A 17,220-nucleotide genomic window follows, 5' to 3' on the forward strand; every position below is an offset into this window, starting at 1 on the left:
GGGCCAAAGATCGTTGATGATTATTATAACAATTATAGTATTCCTTCTTATTTTATATGTATCCGTTCAGTGCATTGTCATGTTATATAAAAGGAAAGAAAAAAAGCATTCCTAAAATAATGGTCTCAACAACACTTGCAGTGCCCCAGAACGTATCCTCCGATGAGGAATTTAATAGGTTATGTACTATAAGTGAAAATATAGTAAGAATTTAAGGCAAACATTGCCCCCTGGACCTAAAGGAGGGACTGTGATAATAAAATTTATTAGGGTCATCTGTTTAGTGGAAATTTACCAAAAGGGTTCCAGGAGGCACTGCTCGGTCTTGAAACTGTCTCTGAAGCTGGCTCACATTTAGATAACAGAAAAAACACATGTATCGCTTTGTATTTTTAGGAAACACAATGAAGAGTTATAAAATCAAGGTTAGTTAGTTTCCCAGGACTCTTTGGAATGTCAGATGTAAGCAAATGTTTCTTTTCACCTTGTGACCTTAAATCAAAGGAGTGTTGTTTTAATTACTAGGGCAAAACTGTATTTAAGGCTAACCAATTGAATATCTAATTAAGTCCGTCTCTCAGGCATAGGAGCTGACTTCCTTATGCGCATAAGAAATAAAGGCTTTTGGGGGAGTGAGTGAAGGAGAAGGAGGAGGTGTTCACCTTCCCTGGGCCGCTATCCGGACTCCGAGACAAAGACCTTGCAGCGGGAGAGGCGCGAGTCGTCGGCGTGTGACGTCAGCCGAGTGCGCCCCCACTGACTACAAAATCCGCGGTAGGGCGGTGCCCTGCCGCTGGCACGCTGCCTAAGCCGTGCGCTCCGAAGGGGCGCGCGGCTTGGTCCGGCTTAGGCAGCGCGCTGGCCAGAGGCCGGCTAGGAGTTTTATTTTGACTTTGTTTTTCCTGATGGGCAAGAAACGGAAGGCGAAGTTTACCACCTCCTCTCCAGTGCAGCAACATCGCATTGGCCCGATGGACCAACACATCGTTAGACAGTTGGAGACGCCCCTAATATACCTAACCCTAATTCAACACTAACGGGTCGAGAAATTAAAATATAAAATAGAAGGATAAAACATAAGCCAAAAAAAAATAATAATAAAAATTAAAATCTAAATTAAAAATCTTGGAAAGAAAGAGAAAATAATTTAAATTGTTCTATGACAATTTAAAAACAGGAAAAAAATGGATTTATTTTTTACTTTTTGTTTTACCCGGCTCTATGTTTATTTATTTTAAGGTGATTAGCAGTACTGGCGGATGATCGACATTTCATTTTCGCGCTTTTTTTAGGTTTAAAATACCCCACAGCGTTCAATGCCACTTCCCTTTATAAAATAACTTAGTGCACTTCGTGTACTTTAACACATGTGAGATTGAAATATGAGCAGTTCTAGAGGTGGACAATATTGGTAGGTGTACATTGTTCAGAGGTGACTTTCGGTATTATTTGAAAACGGAGTAATGCACTATCAGTAATTTTCTAGCTTTCAGGGCCACGGCACAAATATGCTTTTACACCTTTAACATAGGTTTTCTTTGAGTAAACAAATCTTTTGTTTTAGGAACACATTTGAATTAATGTTCCGCAGATCCCCTGCTGTTTGCAAACCTAAATGCTCTGATGTTTTTTGGAGCCAGTCCGAATGACAGAATATGAAGTGTGCACATTGCCGCGAGCTTAAGAGGTAATTTTAAGTACATTTAATTTTATTAACATGGCCCATTTTTTAACTTTGCCATAGTACATTTTTTAACCATTTTTTCTCCTGTTTTTAAATTAAGTCACAGAACAATTTAAATTATTTTCTCTTTCTTTCCAGGCGTTCCCTGACTCATAATGTAAACAGGCTTCCCTACCTCCCTCCTTTACCCTCCGCTCCCAACCTACCCATTGCTCATTGCCCCAAATCATTCCGCTGATGAACTATTCAGCTCAAGACAATTTCCAGCCATAATATTTATTCTTTTAAGGCAATCACCATCATATCCTCTTCAAGACTCACTACTGTAAATATCATCTGTACAGTTGGGGTCTCATGGCCGATCTGTTTCCTGCTCATATTGATCGGAACCAGTTCTTTGATCTGTTTACTTATCTGTTTATTTAAAATTATTATTGAATTGTTATATGTTAACTGTTTAACTGTTTATCTGTTTACCTGTTCACTGTAAATAAGCCATGTTTAACGGTTTTAATGTTTTAATGTAAAAAGCCCCGGCCAGACAAGCCCCGGGCGAGTTCCTATTCTCTGTAAACCGGAATGATTTGTATCTAATGCAGGAATTTCGGTATAGAAAAATTAAAAATAAATAAATAAATAAGATTTTTAATTTAGATTTTAATTTTTATTATTTTTTTTTATTTTTGGCTTATGTTTTATCCTCCTATTTTATATTTTAATTTCTCATTTGTTAAGCTCCTTCATGGAATACTTGGAATGAGCATATGCATAGATCTGCTACCAATTATTTGGATTTCATTCTGAATGAGGTAAAATTATATGTTACTGTCCACACATAGATACTAAAAATCCAGCTAAAGTAACAGAATCTAATTACAATTTTTCTCCCAATAGGCATGAGAATACAAAAGTGCATCTTGTCAAACGATAAAATTTGCTTTTAACAGGTAAAAAACTGTGCCATGGTCTTCTTGTCCTCCTATTGTCCATTTTTGTTAGTTAGTTTCTTCATAAGCTGTCTTTCATGATTGTTCTTCTTTTCTGTACAATTATTCGTTTCTAATTATTTTAATTTATGTTTCTGTGTTGTTCATGAATCCAATTGTCATTACCGTTGTTTCTGTAATGATTGTTTTATTGTAGCCCCTGAAGCAGCCCTTCATTGGGCAAAACTCAGGCCTAGAGTCGGGCATTTATGGGATATTGTTTTATTAATAAACCTGAGGACCTTTGGCATCTCTTTGTTTGCATCCCTCATGGCTTTGTTAAACCGACTTCCTCCTTGTTTTTCATACCCAGGACACGCCCTGTGCTGCTGGAGCCCCTGTCCCTCCTACCCAGGACACGCCCTGTGCTGCTGGAGCCCTGTCCCTCCTACCCAGGACACGCCCTGTGCTGCTGGAGCCCTGTCCCTCCTACCCAGGGACACGCCCTGTGCTGCTGGAGCCCCTGTCCCTCCTACCCAGGACACGCCCTGTGCTGCTGGAGCCCTGTCCCTCCTACCCAGGACACGCCCTGTGCTGCTGGAGCCCTGTCCCTCCTACCCAGGGACACGCCCTGTGCTGCTGGAGCCACAGTCCCTCCTACCCAGGACACGCTCTGTGCTGCTGGAGCCCCTGTCCCTCCTACCCAGGACACGCCCTGTGCTGCTGGGGCCCCTGCCCCTCATACCCAGGACACGCCCTGTGCTGCTGGGGCCCCTGTCCCTCATACCCAGGACACGCCCTGTGCTGCTGGAGCCCCGGTCCCTCATACCCAGGGACACGCCCTGTGCTGCTGGAGCCCCTGTCCCTCCTACCCAGGACACGCTCTGTGCTGCTGGAGCCCCTGTCCCTCCTACCCAGGACACGCCCTGTGCTGCTGGAGCCCCTGTCCCTCCCTACCCAGGACACGCCCTGTGCTGCTGGAGCCCCTGTCCCTCCTACCCAGGGACACGCCCTGTGCTGCTGGAGCCCCTGTCCCTCCTACCCAGGACACGCCCTGTGCTGCTGGGGCCCCTGTCCCTCATACCCAGGACACGCCCTGTGCTGCTGGAGCCCCGGTCCCTCATACCCAGGACACACCCTGTGCTGCTGGAGCCCCTGTCCCTCCTACCCAGGACACGCCCTGTGCTGCTGGAGCCCCTGTCCCTCCTACCCAGGACACGCCCTGTGCTGCTGGAGCCCCCTGTCCCTCCTACCCAGGACACGCCCTGTGCTGCTGGAGCCCCTGTCCCTCCTACCCAGGACACGCCCTGTGCTGCTGGAGCCCCTGTCCCTCCTACCCAGGACACGCCCTGTGCTGCTGGAGCCCTGTCCCTCCTACCCAGGGACACGCCCTGTGCTGCTGGAGCCCCTGTCCCTCCCTACCCAGGACACGCCCTGTGCTGCTGGAGCCCCGGTCCCTCATACCCAGGACACGCCCTGTGCTGCTGGAGCCCCTGTCCCTCCTACCCAGGACACGCCCTGTGCTGCTGGAGCCCCTGTCCCTCCTACCCAGGACACGCCCTGTGCTGCTGGAGCCCTGTCCCTCCTACCCAGGGACACGCCCCTGTGCTGCTGGAGCCCCTGTCCCTCCTACCCAGGACACGCCCTGTGCTGCTGGAGCCCTGTCCCTCCTACCCAGGGACACGCCCTGTGCTGCTGGAGCCCCTGTCCCTCCCTACCCAGGACACGCCCTGTGCTGCTGGAGCCCCTGTCCCTCCCTACCCAGGACACGCCCTGTGCTGCTGGAGCCCCTGTCCCTCCCTACCCAGGACACGCCCTGTGCTGCTGGAGCCCCTGTCCCTCCTACCCAGGACACGCCCTGTGCTGCTGGAGCCCCTGTCCCTCCTACCCAGGACACGCCCTGTGCTGCTGGAGCCCCTGTCCCTCCTACCCAGGACACGCCCTGTGCAGCTGGAGCCCCTGTCCCTCCTACCCAGGACACGCCCTGTGCTGCTGGAGCCCCTGTCCCTCATACCCAGGACACGCCCTGTGCTGCTGGAGCCCCTGTCCCTCATACCCAGGACACGCCCTGTGCTGCTGGGGCCCCTGTCCCTCATACCCAGGACACGCCCTGTGCTGCTGGGGCCCCTGTCCCTCATACCCAGGACATGCCCTGTGCTGCTGGGGCCCCTGTCCCTCATACCCAGGACACGCCCTGTGCTGCTGGAGCCCCGGTCCCTCATACCCAGGACACGCCCTGTGCTGCTGGAGCCCCGGTCCCTCATACCCAGGACACGCCCTGTGCTGCTGGAGCCCCGGTCCCTCATACCCAGGACACGCCCTGTGCTGCTGGAGCTCCTGTCCCTCATACCCAGGACACGCCCTGTGCTGCTGGGGCCCCTGTCCCTCATACCCAGGACACGCCCTGTGCTGCTGGAGCCACTGTCCCTCATACCCAGGACACACCCTGTGCTGCTGGAGCCCAGTCCCTCATACACAGGATACACCCTGTGCTGCTGGAGCCACTGTCCTTCATATGTAGGCTATGGCCCATCTTTCAGAATCTCAAAGGAAGAGAAAAAGAGGGGAAATTACCTGAATGGGAAGTTCAAGAACCATATTAACAATTCCTTCTCCACTAGAAGCAAAGTGGAATCCTTCTGACAGCCGGATCCTGCAGAACAATGATTGTCAAAATCAATACACCTCTGTTTAATCTTAACCCCACACTCCCAAGCTATCGGAGAAGTCAGTTCTCCTGCAGAGCTCCCCTATTAATGAACAGAACATAAGCATGGTTATAGCACTTGTCCTGTAGCAAGCAGCTCTTACTCTGTTAGTGTGGCTAATATCTGTCCCACGGCTGCGATCGGCATGGTTGGGGCCAGTCCAGACTGCACAGACCAGATCCATCGCTGGTGGTAGAAGTAGCGAGAAAGGGAAGAGAGCGTGGAGGAGACTGTGCGATTGGCTGCCATAGATGGGGGTCCTGAAACCGCCAGCTGCTGCCCAAAACTCTCCAAATTCAGAATGTAGGGAGTCCGGTAATCCAGAGGCAGCTTTTCATACCTAACCAAGACAAACACTCTGGTAACAGATGGACTCAATGTGTATCGGTTTTATAGTTTATTGGGTTTTTTTTAATATACCGCTGCATTAGCCATAGCCTTCACAGCAGTTTACAATTTAAAAACAAATAATGAAATACAATAAATACATTCAATAATAAAAGATAACGGCTAAAAATTTAAAAGCACAATAATAAAGTTTAACTGTTAAAAGATAAGGATTAAAATTAAAGAATAAAACCACTCCTCAGGGTACTAAAAATAAAAAAGCTGGAAACAATAAAAGATAGAAATAAGGAACAATACATAATAAAAAACAAAAGACAAACAATTCAACATCTGCCTGCTGCTCAAAATCCGCGTACAGGCTTTTAAACCTGTGTGTACACATTAAAATCTGCATTCCATGTTCTGTGTACGCGCAGCTGAAAAACCATGTTTTAAGGTCAGCCTTAAGTTATATATCGTATCAGTTCATACTTCGGTTTTCCTGTTAGTGCTCGCTAACACGAAATTCAAAATTTTAACGAATATTGGCAAATTATTGTTCGTTTCAGGGTGCTCCTAAAACAGGAGAAATGAGACAATTTCATTGAAATTATCTAATTCGATTAAAAGGAATGCACATGTGTAATGTTATCATGCAGTGCCCTGACATCACCTGATGAGCAGCTTATCCAGCGGTTTCTGCAGCACAACGAGGCAGGGGCGGTTAGACGCTGCACAATGTGCACCCTCAGGGGGTGGAGACTTGGATGGAGAGCTGCTGCCAAGCATTTTCCGTTTAATCTTAGGAGTTGCTTCTTTGCTGTGGACTCTGTTTGGGAAGCGAAGCTGCAGGATCTGATTCCTTAATTCCTCTACAATCTGCCCCAGTTAAAAACAAAAACAAAACAAAGAACAAAAGAAGGTGAAGTGGAAACAGCTGCACATAGTATAATCTATTCAAAGCCTCCTGAGTGTGAACACCATGCACCTACCTACTCCCAAACACTACCTATTTCCAAACAGAAAAGATGACGACACCCTCTCTCTCTCCCCCATGTAACTAACTTCTCAGGGGCTCTGCTGAAAATACTCAGTGCAGACCTCCACATCCAGCTGTCCTCCACCCACAGCCCCTGCCTGGGACCCCTCCAATGACGTCCTGTTATTACTCCAGTGGTCCCGCACCCCAGCAGGGGACAACAATCCCAACTTCTGCAGAACTCAGGAACTAGAAGGTCTGATCATATTATCCCAGTATTAAAGGATCTTCACTGGCTGCTCAGCATAAAATCCTGACCCTAGTTCATAAAACGCTCTACAATGATAACACTGAATGGTTAACTTCATCACTTCATTTCCATTTCCCTTCAAGTGCTACCAGATCAACGGGTGCAGGGATGTTACCAATTCCTTCCCCTAAGATTGCGCATCTAAATAATGTTAGAGGAAGAACTCTCTCTATTGCTGGGCCCCAACTATGGAATTCTATGCCACAGGAGTTAAGATTAGAAACAGACATTAAATTATTTTAAAAGGGCATTAAAACATGGCTATTCAAACAAGCCTTCCAGGAGCTACTAACCTAACGATTTCAGACTACTGACTATATATCAAGGTAATGTATATTTTTTAATTTATTATCTCTGCTCTTACTATACTGCCTCTCTATCAGTTTAAATATTATGATTATTTGGTTTACTATTTTATTTGGTTTAAAATTTTATTTTATTTATATTATGAAACTATGTATTTACTTCCTTTTCTCTTTTGGAAATACAAATATTTTTAAATGAATATTTGTTAGCTACTGTAAACCGGTTTGATATGTTCGCATGAAAAATTCAGTATATAAAAATTATTAAATAAAAATAAATAAATAAAATAATGCTAGACAATGACAGACTCAAATACAAGATAACCTAGTCCTCAGTGCAAGAGAATACTTTGTCACAACTGATCACCCTGTACATGTTTGCAAACACCTCAGTATCCCTGTACATACATCTACTCTCATTGTAACATTGCAAATGACAGCAACCATTCTAGTCTGTCCACACTGCCAGCCATGACCCTTGTTAGACCCATTCCCTATCATCTTCTCCTTAGTATGCCACTCTCATGTGTAGATAATCATAGAAAATCCCCAAAATCCTTTCCCTTTCACACCCAACCACAAGACTCTTACCCGAACACTTGGCCTCCCAAGCCCTTAAGTAGCATAGTAGTACCCCGAATTAGATGCAGTATCGCCCTCGTCTTAGCTCCGCCGGAGGAACTGGCATAATGGCGCCGAGCTGAAGAAGACGCTGTAATGTGTCTCGCACCGCCCTCCACTTCTTTTTGTAACCGCATGGAGAAACTAGAAACCGGACCTGAAGGCTCCGAGCAAAATCTAAAGCGTAGCCTTAACTTATCACTGTGAGGACCCACGTCAGTCTGGCCCATTCCTCGTAAAACAGGGACAGCCTGCACCCACAACCGGCACCGAGGAATGGACCAGTGCGCCTTTATTGAGAAGACTTGGCTCTGGTGGCCGTCTGAGGATTTCCGGTTCTACAAAAGCGACAGCCTCGAAAAGGCCGAGTCCAGGATTGTTGCCGGTTGGAAGACTGCCGAAAGGAAGAGCTTGGAGCTCTAGACGGGCAAAATCTGCGATTTCCTCTGAACCGAGCCTGGGAGGAAAAGGAGCCCCTTGATCTGGGCCAGTCCTCCGGCAAACGATGGACCTAATTCTCGCCGAGAGACTGGATCATATCTTCCAGGTCCTTGCCGAAAAGCAACTTGCCCTTGAACAGCAGAGAACCCAGCTGAGCTTTGGACGACACATCTGCTGACCAGTTCCGTAACCACAGGAGTCTGCGGGCCGAAACCACAGACACCATAGATCTGGCTGAAGTCCGCAACAGATCGTAAAGTGCATACGCACTATAAGCTATTGCTGCCTCCAGGCGCCCCGCCAGGCGAGCCTCCTCCTCAGAAAAACCTGCGTTGGCCTGCAACTGCTGTACCCAGCGAAGGCCAGCTCGCAAAGAAAACTTGCTACACAGATCCGCGTGCAATCCCAGTGCGGAAACCTCAAAAATCTTCCTGAGTTGCAACTCCAACTTCCTATCTTGCAGGTCCTTGAGGGCCGTGTCTCCCGTTACTGGGATGGTAGTCTTTTTGGAGACTGCGGACACTGCCGCATCCACCTTAGATACGCGCAGCAGGTCTAAAGCTTCCTCTGGAAGAGGATACAGTTTATCCATAAGCCTTGCTTACCTTTAATCCCAAATCCGGGGAATCCCATTCTCGAAACAAATTCATCGCTTGAGAAATGAAAGGGAAAGGAAGTGGCCGGGTCCCGCAGGCCCAACAATACCGGATTCATAGCCCCCAACTTGGACTCTTCTGGAGGCACGCCGATGCCCAGCTTACTCAGAATCACAGGGATCAATGGACCTAACTCCTCTTTCCGAAACAGGTGGACCACCTTGGGGTCGTCGCCCTCCACAATATAAGATCCCCTGCCTGCATCCTGCTGCTGGTGATCAGGATCCCCAACGGGGGCTTGGCCTGTAGGTCTTGGTTCCCTGGGACAGAATCCAGATCAGAGGAATCAAAGTCCATCTGGGGTGCCGCTCTCCTTAAGGGGCGTTTAGCATGAGAAGGTCCCGAGCCGCCTTAGGCTTAGGCTGCTTGCGTGGATTAGACCTTGGACCCAAATAAGGAATCTTTCCTCCAGTCACTTCTTATCACTGCACAATAGCTGCCTGGGCGCTATTTAATGTTTGGGTACTTGCCAGGTACTTGTGGCCTGGATTGGCCACTGTTGGGAACAGGATGCTGGGCTTGATGACCCTCAGTCTGATGCAGTATGGCAGGCTCTTATGTTCTTGTGTTCTACGTTCTTATAGTTACAAACCCATATTACAATTTTTAAATAAATCTTTGTTTGTTTGTTTCTTTTAAGCAGACTCTTACATTTCTACGAGTCACCAGTCCTAGGCAGGCACAGACAAAAAGATGCAGTGTCTTAACTAACTTCAGTTGACTTTATACAAAACAGGCCTTTTGATCCATTTCATTTTCATTTATTAAAATTTATTAATCGCCTAACACAAACAGGCCTAGGTGATGTACAGTAAAAACATACATAATAAAACAACATACATGTAATCAACCATAACCGTGACATACAAAAACCCTTTAGTTTCACAGAAACTATAGTAACCAGTACCTTACCTAAGGTAAAGTAAATAATCATTAATACTATGTCCCTTATAGTATCTCTCACACATAGAATCAAGGGTAAATCTCAACTTAACACACACTAAAATACATTAAAGGCACGATGGAGCAAATACTCTTTCAAGAGATGTTTTCATTTTTTTACATTGTCTAAGGACCGAAGTTCAAAAGGAATAAGATTCCACTGACTAATTTGTGAGTCAATTCAGGGGCTGATTTACTGAGACTTTTCTCCCATTCTAGATCTATGGGAAAAATGCTTAGCAAATGAGGCCCTCAGTTAGCTACAGAGCCTGGCAAAGACAGAAACAGAGTTACCAGAGAAAAAGCCAATCTACAAATTTTAAAGAACAATCGTATCTTTCGAGAAGCCACAAGTTCTATACAACATAAGCCCTTACCCCCTGATAATCCTCGTGAAGCATTTTACTGCCATTCTAGTGTACAGGAGCACGGAGCGCTACCTCCTCACCTGGTTCCTATTCTGTGCAGGGGTCCTGATGGGGAATCCTAACCGTAGGACCATGCAGGGAGCTTTGGAGATGATACGAACAACATAGAATGAGGACGGAGTCAGATCAGATGAACTGCAAGAAAGCAGAGACATGAATTCAATAAAAGTCAGCAGAAATAGAATAAACAAAGGCAGATAAAGATCCATTCCATCTGCCCAATCAAGATGCACATTAAATTTCCATATGCAAGACAAAACCAACTCCCTCCTCCCCCTGACTTCTCACCCTAACATTGCCCTCCATATTTGCCCCAATACCTCCACCATGTCAGGCCTTGCCATCTTCAACTTTGATTCTTACAAGATTCTTTAAACCCATGCACCCTTCCATGTCTTAATAATAAGTTTTGTAATAAGGCTAGTGAGGCTCTTTAATAAATGCAAGCGCTCCATGGTCTTTCGAATTCTGGTTTCAACCATGGTCCCTGCATGCAGGATTATCCTAGCCTTCCTGCTGTTTAAAGGTTATCACTGCTCCATGCAGGTTACCCCAATGCTGTTCTGGGTACTGTTTTTGTTATCGATTTCAGCTGGGAAAAGCAGGGTAAAGGAAGGGGCATCATTTTTCAAGTTACCCTTTCATGCTTGAAGTGTGAAATTTAGAGAATTTATGGTTCTGAACTTCTCTTGCTCAATTTGGTAGTTGCAGAAGGTTTTTATGTGGTATGCCAGATTTCCTGGGCACTTCTTTACTTGATTTTGTTGAACTTATCTTGCTGAGATTTGGTAAATACAGCTGATATGTAATGGAAAAATTAATTCTTACTGATAATTTCCTTTCTTTGACTCTAGCCAGACTAGTCCTCACCCATAGGTTATAAATGATCTGGAAAGGGGTATGACGAGTGGGGTGATCAGATTTGCAGATGACACAAGGTTATGCAGAGTAGTTAAATGACAAGCAGATTGTGATGAATTGCAGGAGGACCTTGCAAGACTGGAAGATTGGGCATCCAAATGGCAGATGAAATTTAATGTGGACAAGTAGCCACATTAAATAATCCATGTTGTAGTTACACAATGTTAGGTTCTATCTTAGGAGTTATCACCCAGGAAAGAGATCTAGGCGTCATAGTGAATAATTGAAATTCTCGGTTCAGTGTGCTGCAGCAGTCAAAAAAGCAAACAGAATGTTAGGAATTATTAGGAAGGGAATGGTGAATACAACGGAAAATGTCATAATGCCTCTGTATCGCTCCATGGTGAGACCGCACCTTGAATACTGTGTACAACTGTGGTCGCCACATCTCAAAAAAGTTATAATTGCGATGGAGAAGGTACAGAGAAGAGCGACCAAAATGATAAAGGGGATGGAACAGCTCCCCTATGAGGAAAGACTAAAGAGGTTAGGACTGTTCAGCTTGGAGAAGAGACGGCTGAGGAGGGATATGATAGAGGTGTTTAAAATCATGAGAGGACTTGAACAAATTAATGAAAATCTGTTATTTGCTCTCTCAGATAATAGAAGGACTAGGGGGCACTCCATGAAGTTAACAAGAAGAAAATTATTCCTTACCTGCTAATTTTCGTTCCTGTAGTACTCTGGATCAGTCCAGACCGTGGGTTATGCCTCCCTTCCAGCAGATGGAGACAGAGAAAAACTTGCAGGGTGCCCACTGATAACCAGTTGCACCCCCTGCGTCCCTTCAGTATTAAGAATATCAAAGCAAAGAACAGCCGATGAATGGATCAAAACAGACTCCAAAACTGCAGAGTAACTATATACAGAATTGAAAATACTTGCAGACAAAGGAACTTGAAGAATCGAGAAACTGCATTTTCTGAGTTGCAACCTCGAGCTGGCTAGCTATATTTCAGGACAGGACATAAGAACCACCGGGTGGGCGTCTGGACTGATCCGGAGTACTACAGGAACGAAAATTAGCAGGTAAGGAATAATTTTCTTTTTCCTGTACATCCCCAGATCAGTCCAGACCGTGGGATGTACCAAAGCTTCCCTAAACAGAGTGGGCCCCAGATAGCCCTGCTCGAATAACTTGGTTGCCAAACGAGCCCAGACCGGGAGGTTGCAAATTCAAGCGATGACGCGCAAATGTGTGTAATGATTTCCACATTGCTGTTCTGCATATCTCCCGAGAAGACACAGCTTGGCTTTCCGCCCAGGAAGTCGCTTGTGAACGAAGTGAATGTGCCTTTACTCCAACCGGAAGACGCTTGCCAGAGCCAATGTACACAGACGATATCGCTTCTTTCATCCAACAAGCGATAGTGGTCTTAGAGGCCTTGTTTCCTCACTTGGGACCGCTCCAAAGAACAGATGATCCGACAGACGGAAGTCGTCGGTGACCTCCAGGTAACGGAGAAAATTGCACTTAACTTCAAGCTCCAGACTCAATCTCCGGGAAAGCTGGCAGCTCCACAGACTGATTCAGATGAAAGGCTGACACTACTTTTGGGAGAAAAGATGGCACCGTGGTCAAAGTCACCCCTGAATCCGTGAAGTGGAGGTATGGCTCTCTGCAGGATAGTGCTTGAAGTTCCGAGATCTGGCAGGCCAAAGAGATAGCCACCAGAAAGACTGTCTTTAAGGTTAAATCCTTGAGGGTAGCCGCCCGCATAGGCTCAAAAGGAGGGTCACACAGAGCCCGAAGAACTAGGTTGAGATTCCATGCAGGACACAGGGTCCGAATGGGCGGTCTCAGGTGCTTTACTCCTCTCAAGAACCGCACCAAGTCTGGATGTGAGGCCAAGGGAGCGCCGTCGCGACGTCCGACCAGGGACCCGAGGGCCGCCACTTGCAACCGTAGAGAATTGTACGCCAATCCCATTCCAAGGCCCTTCTGCAGGAAGGATAGGATTTGAGCTACTGAAGTGCGACGAGGAGTAACCGCCTCCTCAGCACACCAGGCATCAAAGCAAACGAGGTGGACAGAAATTACCTCCTCCGGATAACCTCGTCTTCTCAGTCGCCGTCTCTCAAAAGCCAGGCCGCAAGACAAAAGCGATCGACCTGGTCGAAAAATATGGGACCCTGACGAAGAAGCTGTTGAAGGTGACCCAGACGAACTGGGCCGTCCACCGCGAGAGGTTGATGAGATCTGCAAACCACGGCTGCCGTAGCCACACTGGCACTACCAGGATCACCGCGCCACGATGTACCTCTACCCGTCGTAGGACCTTTCCTATTAGGGGCCATGGGGGGAAAACACATACAGCAGAATGTCGAGAGGCCAAGGAAGAACCAGAGCATCCACCCCTTCCGCTCCGTGTTCCCGTCTGTGGCTGAAGAAGCACGGAGCTTTCGTATTCCGTTGAGTCGCCATTAAGTCGAGATGGGGAGCCCCCCATCTGCAGACAAGCAGCGTCATTGCTTCCTCCTATAGCTCCCACTCTCCGGGATCTATGCATTGACAGCTCAAGAAGTCCACCTGAACATTGTCCACTCCGGCGATGTGAGACACCGCCAGGCGGGATAAGTGCTGTTCCGCCTAGCCCATGAGCTTGTCTGTCTCCCGAGAGACGTGACTACTCTTCATCCCTCCTTGACGATTGATATACGCTACCGTGGTGGCACTGTCGGACAAGATCCGCAACGCCCTGTGGTGCACCAATGGGAAAAACTTTTCAACGCCAGACGAACTGCCCTGGTTTCTAGGTGATTGATCGGCCATTTCGCCTGCTCCGTAGTCCATAGTCCCTGGGCTGACCGAAACTGACACATAGCCCCCCATCCGGCAAGACTGGCATCCGTGGTCAAGACCACCCATTGTGGCGTTTCCAAGTCCACCCCCTGAAGCAAATGAGGTAGATCAAGCCACCAATCCAGGCTGTTCGTGGCAAAGTCTGGCAGAGGCAAGGGGGCTTGAAATTCCCGAGACACCAGCTTCCATCTGGAAAGCAACGCCCTCTGCAGCAGGCCCATATGCGCAAACGCCCAGGGCACTAAGTCTATAGTGGATGCCATTGAACCCAGGACTTGCAGGTAATCCCACGCCGAGGGAATCGCTAGACCACGGAGGCATCGTACTTGAGACATGAGTTTGAGTGCCTGGTCCTGTTGTAGAAAAACCCGGCCCAGGCGGGTATCGAAACGTGCTCCCAAGAAATCCAGCGTCTGCAAGGGCACAAGGCAGCTCTTGGCAAAATTCACCACCCAGCCGAGAGAGCTGAGGAGGGTCAACACCCTGTCGAATGACTGGCGGCAGAGATCCCAGGACTTCGCCCGAATGAGCCAGTCGTCAAGGTAGGGATGGACCAAGATTCCCTCCCTCCGGAGCGCCGCTGCTACCACCACCATCACTTTGGTGAAGGTCCAGGGAGAGGTTGCCAGACCAAATGGCAGAGCTTGAAACTGAAAATGCTGGCCCAGGATCTAGAACCGAAGAAATCGCTGATGTTCCCGGTGGATGGGGATGTGGAGCTAAGCCTCTGTGAGATCCAATGATGCCAGGAATTCCCCTCCGCGAACAGATGCGATGACAGAATGCAGTGTTTCCATTCGAAAGTGGAGAATCCTGAGATCCTTGTTGACAATCTTGAGGTCCAGGATCAGACGGAAAGCACTGTTCTTTTTGGGAACCACGAAGTAAACAGAATAATGGCCCAATCTATGTTCCTCTGGTGGGACTGGCAGGATTGCCCCGAGGTCGAGGAGCCTGTCGAGGGTCTGACGCACAATTTGTTGTTTCCACAGTGGTCCACAAGGTCAGAAGAGGAACCTGTCTCTTAGAGGCTGAGCAAATTCTAAGATGTAACCGTGTTTTAGAATATCCAGTACCCATTGATCCGAAGTGATCTTGACCCACTCCTCATAAAATAGGGAGAGGCATCCCCCCACTCTGGGAACCAGGGAGTGGGTCGGCGATCCTTCATTGGGCAGATTTTGGAGCAGGGCTGCGTCCCCGAAAGGACTGGGACCAAGCTTGGGACCTTGAGGACGGAGGCTTCTGGGACATTGGTCTTGATTACCGAAAACGCCTTTGTCTACGAAATCGATTTCTTGAAGCGATGAAAGATCGGGAAGTCCTTGGTTGATCCTCAGGGAGCTTATGTACATTGTTCTCTCCCAGGGATTTGATGATCTGGTCCAAATCCTCGCCGAACAGAAACTTGCCTTTAAATGGGAGAGAACTCAATCGAGACTTAGAAGAAGAGTCCGCTGACCAATTCCGAAGCCATAGGAGGCGCCTAGCCGAGACTACTGAAACCATCGAACATGCTAGAACTCGCAAGAGATCGTACAGTGCATCTGCCCCATAGGCTATCACCGCCTCTAGGCGTTACGCTTGTTGGACTTCGTCTGGTGGGAGCACTGAGCACCGAGCAGCTGTTGGACCCATCTCAAACTTGCCCTCTGCATGAGGGAACTACACACCGCCATCCGGACTCCCAAGGCGGACACCTCAAAGACCCGTTTGAGGTACACTTCCAACTTGCTATCCTGGAGGTCCTTTAAAGCGGCTCCACCCGTGACCGGTATTGGTAGTCCTCTTTGTGACCGCCGTCACCGAAGAATCCACCTTCAGCACCTTAAGGAGCTCCAGGAAGTCCTCTCCGGGAGAGGATAGAGCTTGTCCATGGCTCGTCCAACTCATAGACTGGACTTCGAAGAGTCCCATTCCTTGGATAACAACTGCAGGAGCCTTGGATGAAGGGGAAACGTCTTCACTGGCGGACGCAACCCCGCTAGTACAGAATCTCCTTTGCAAGCTCCTGAACTGGCCCCTGAAGGATCCTGAGGTGCCTCAATATCCAATTCTGAAAGGACATGGGGATAAGGTGCTCCAGCTCCTCCTTCTGAAAGAGACACAAAACTCGGGGATCATCCCCTTCCAGCTGTGCGCCTGAAGCGGGATCATCTTGATCCTGATCTGGGTTCGCCGGAGGTGGATCCTGTGAGCCAAAATGGGGTACTGCCTGGACCCGGGAAGTCCCCTGAGGAGCCCCACCATGCACCCGACTCACCTTAGGGGAAGGGGGAGCTGGAGGAGAGCCATCCTGTTGACCCATGCGTGCCAAATATGCATTGTGCATGAGGAGCACAAAATCCATAGTGAAAGCAGGTGGGGGAGGGGGCCCCAAGGGAGGTGCAGCAGGAACGGGTCCTGGGCCTACCCTCTCCGTGAGGGGGTCCTCTGGAGTTAACACGGGAGGAGCAAGGAAGGAATCCCCATGCATTGGCTGCGTTTCAGCAGCGTCCCCCAAATTCAAGATGACCACCATTCTCGCGCTCAGCGCAAACGGGGCCAACCCCCCCTGACAGCCGTCGTGCTTGCGATCGTGAGGCCTGCCAATCCGCTGCTCTTGAGGAGCCCTCCCCACTGGGGAGGCACCAAGAGCAAATCCCTTCACGGGAGAGCCGCATCCTGGGCTCCCCACAGGCAGAGCATCGCGCCGAGCGCAGCATGGGGTCGAGTAACGCGGCGTACTCGCGAGCGTACTCCCCCGAAGCCTGGAAGGAGCAGGTAAGTCCAACTACCCTCCGCTCCGAAAAAAAAGAACTCAACCGCCTGCAAGAAAAAAAAAAGCAGGGACTGGCTGAGGAAAGCCGCGTCTCTGCCAGCACTGCCCTGAGGCTAAAACGTCTGCGGGCAGCCGGGTGCAGCGCAGGGGGAGAGGCTGGACCACCAGCTTACACCCCCGCAAGCCAGGACACTGCTAACAATCACCTACCTGATACTAAAAACAAGTGAAAATGCAAACTCTCTTTCCCTCAGGAACTTTCTGATTATTAGTATTATTGTCCAATAGACAAGAGAGGAAAGTAAGTAGGGAACAAATTTTCCTCAAAGTTCTTTTAAAATTTATTTATTTTTTTTACAATTGATCCATTCAAAGGAATAAGGTAATATGGGAGGAAATAGGGGAACC

The 17,220-nt window shown here is 48.3% G+C and overlaps 1 protein-coding gene across 4 annotated transcripts in view; it reads right to left on the minus strand.

Moving 5' to 3' along the window:
- The window catches only part of SZT2 (SZT2 subunit of KICSTOR complex), a 446,100-nt gene that overhangs the window by 378,323 nt on the left and 50,557 nt on the right, over positions 1-17,220 (minus strand). For all 4 annotated transcript variants that reach the window (XM_029618788.1, XM_029618789.1, XM_029618790.1 and 1 more), the window contains exons 14-17: positions 10,348-10,462; positions 6,319-6,524; positions 5,422-5,658; positions 5,185-5,263 (exon numbers count right to left, since the gene is read on the minus strand). In XM_029618788.1, the coding sequence (XP_029474648.1) occupies positions 5,185-5,263; positions 5,422-5,658; positions 6,319-6,524; positions 10,348-10,462 (637 nt within the window). The remainder of the gene's footprint in view (positions 1-5,184; positions 5,264-5,421; positions 5,659-6,318; positions 6,525-10,347; positions 10,463-17,220) is intronic.

Source organism: Rhinatrema bivittatum, chromosome 10, assembly GCF_901001135.1.
Source record: "Rhinatrema bivittatum chromosome 10, aRhiBiv1.1, whole genome shotgun sequence".
NCBI classification, from domain to species: Eukaryota; Metazoa; Chordata; class Amphibia; order Gymnophiona; family Rhinatrematidae; genus Rhinatrema; species Rhinatrema bivittatum.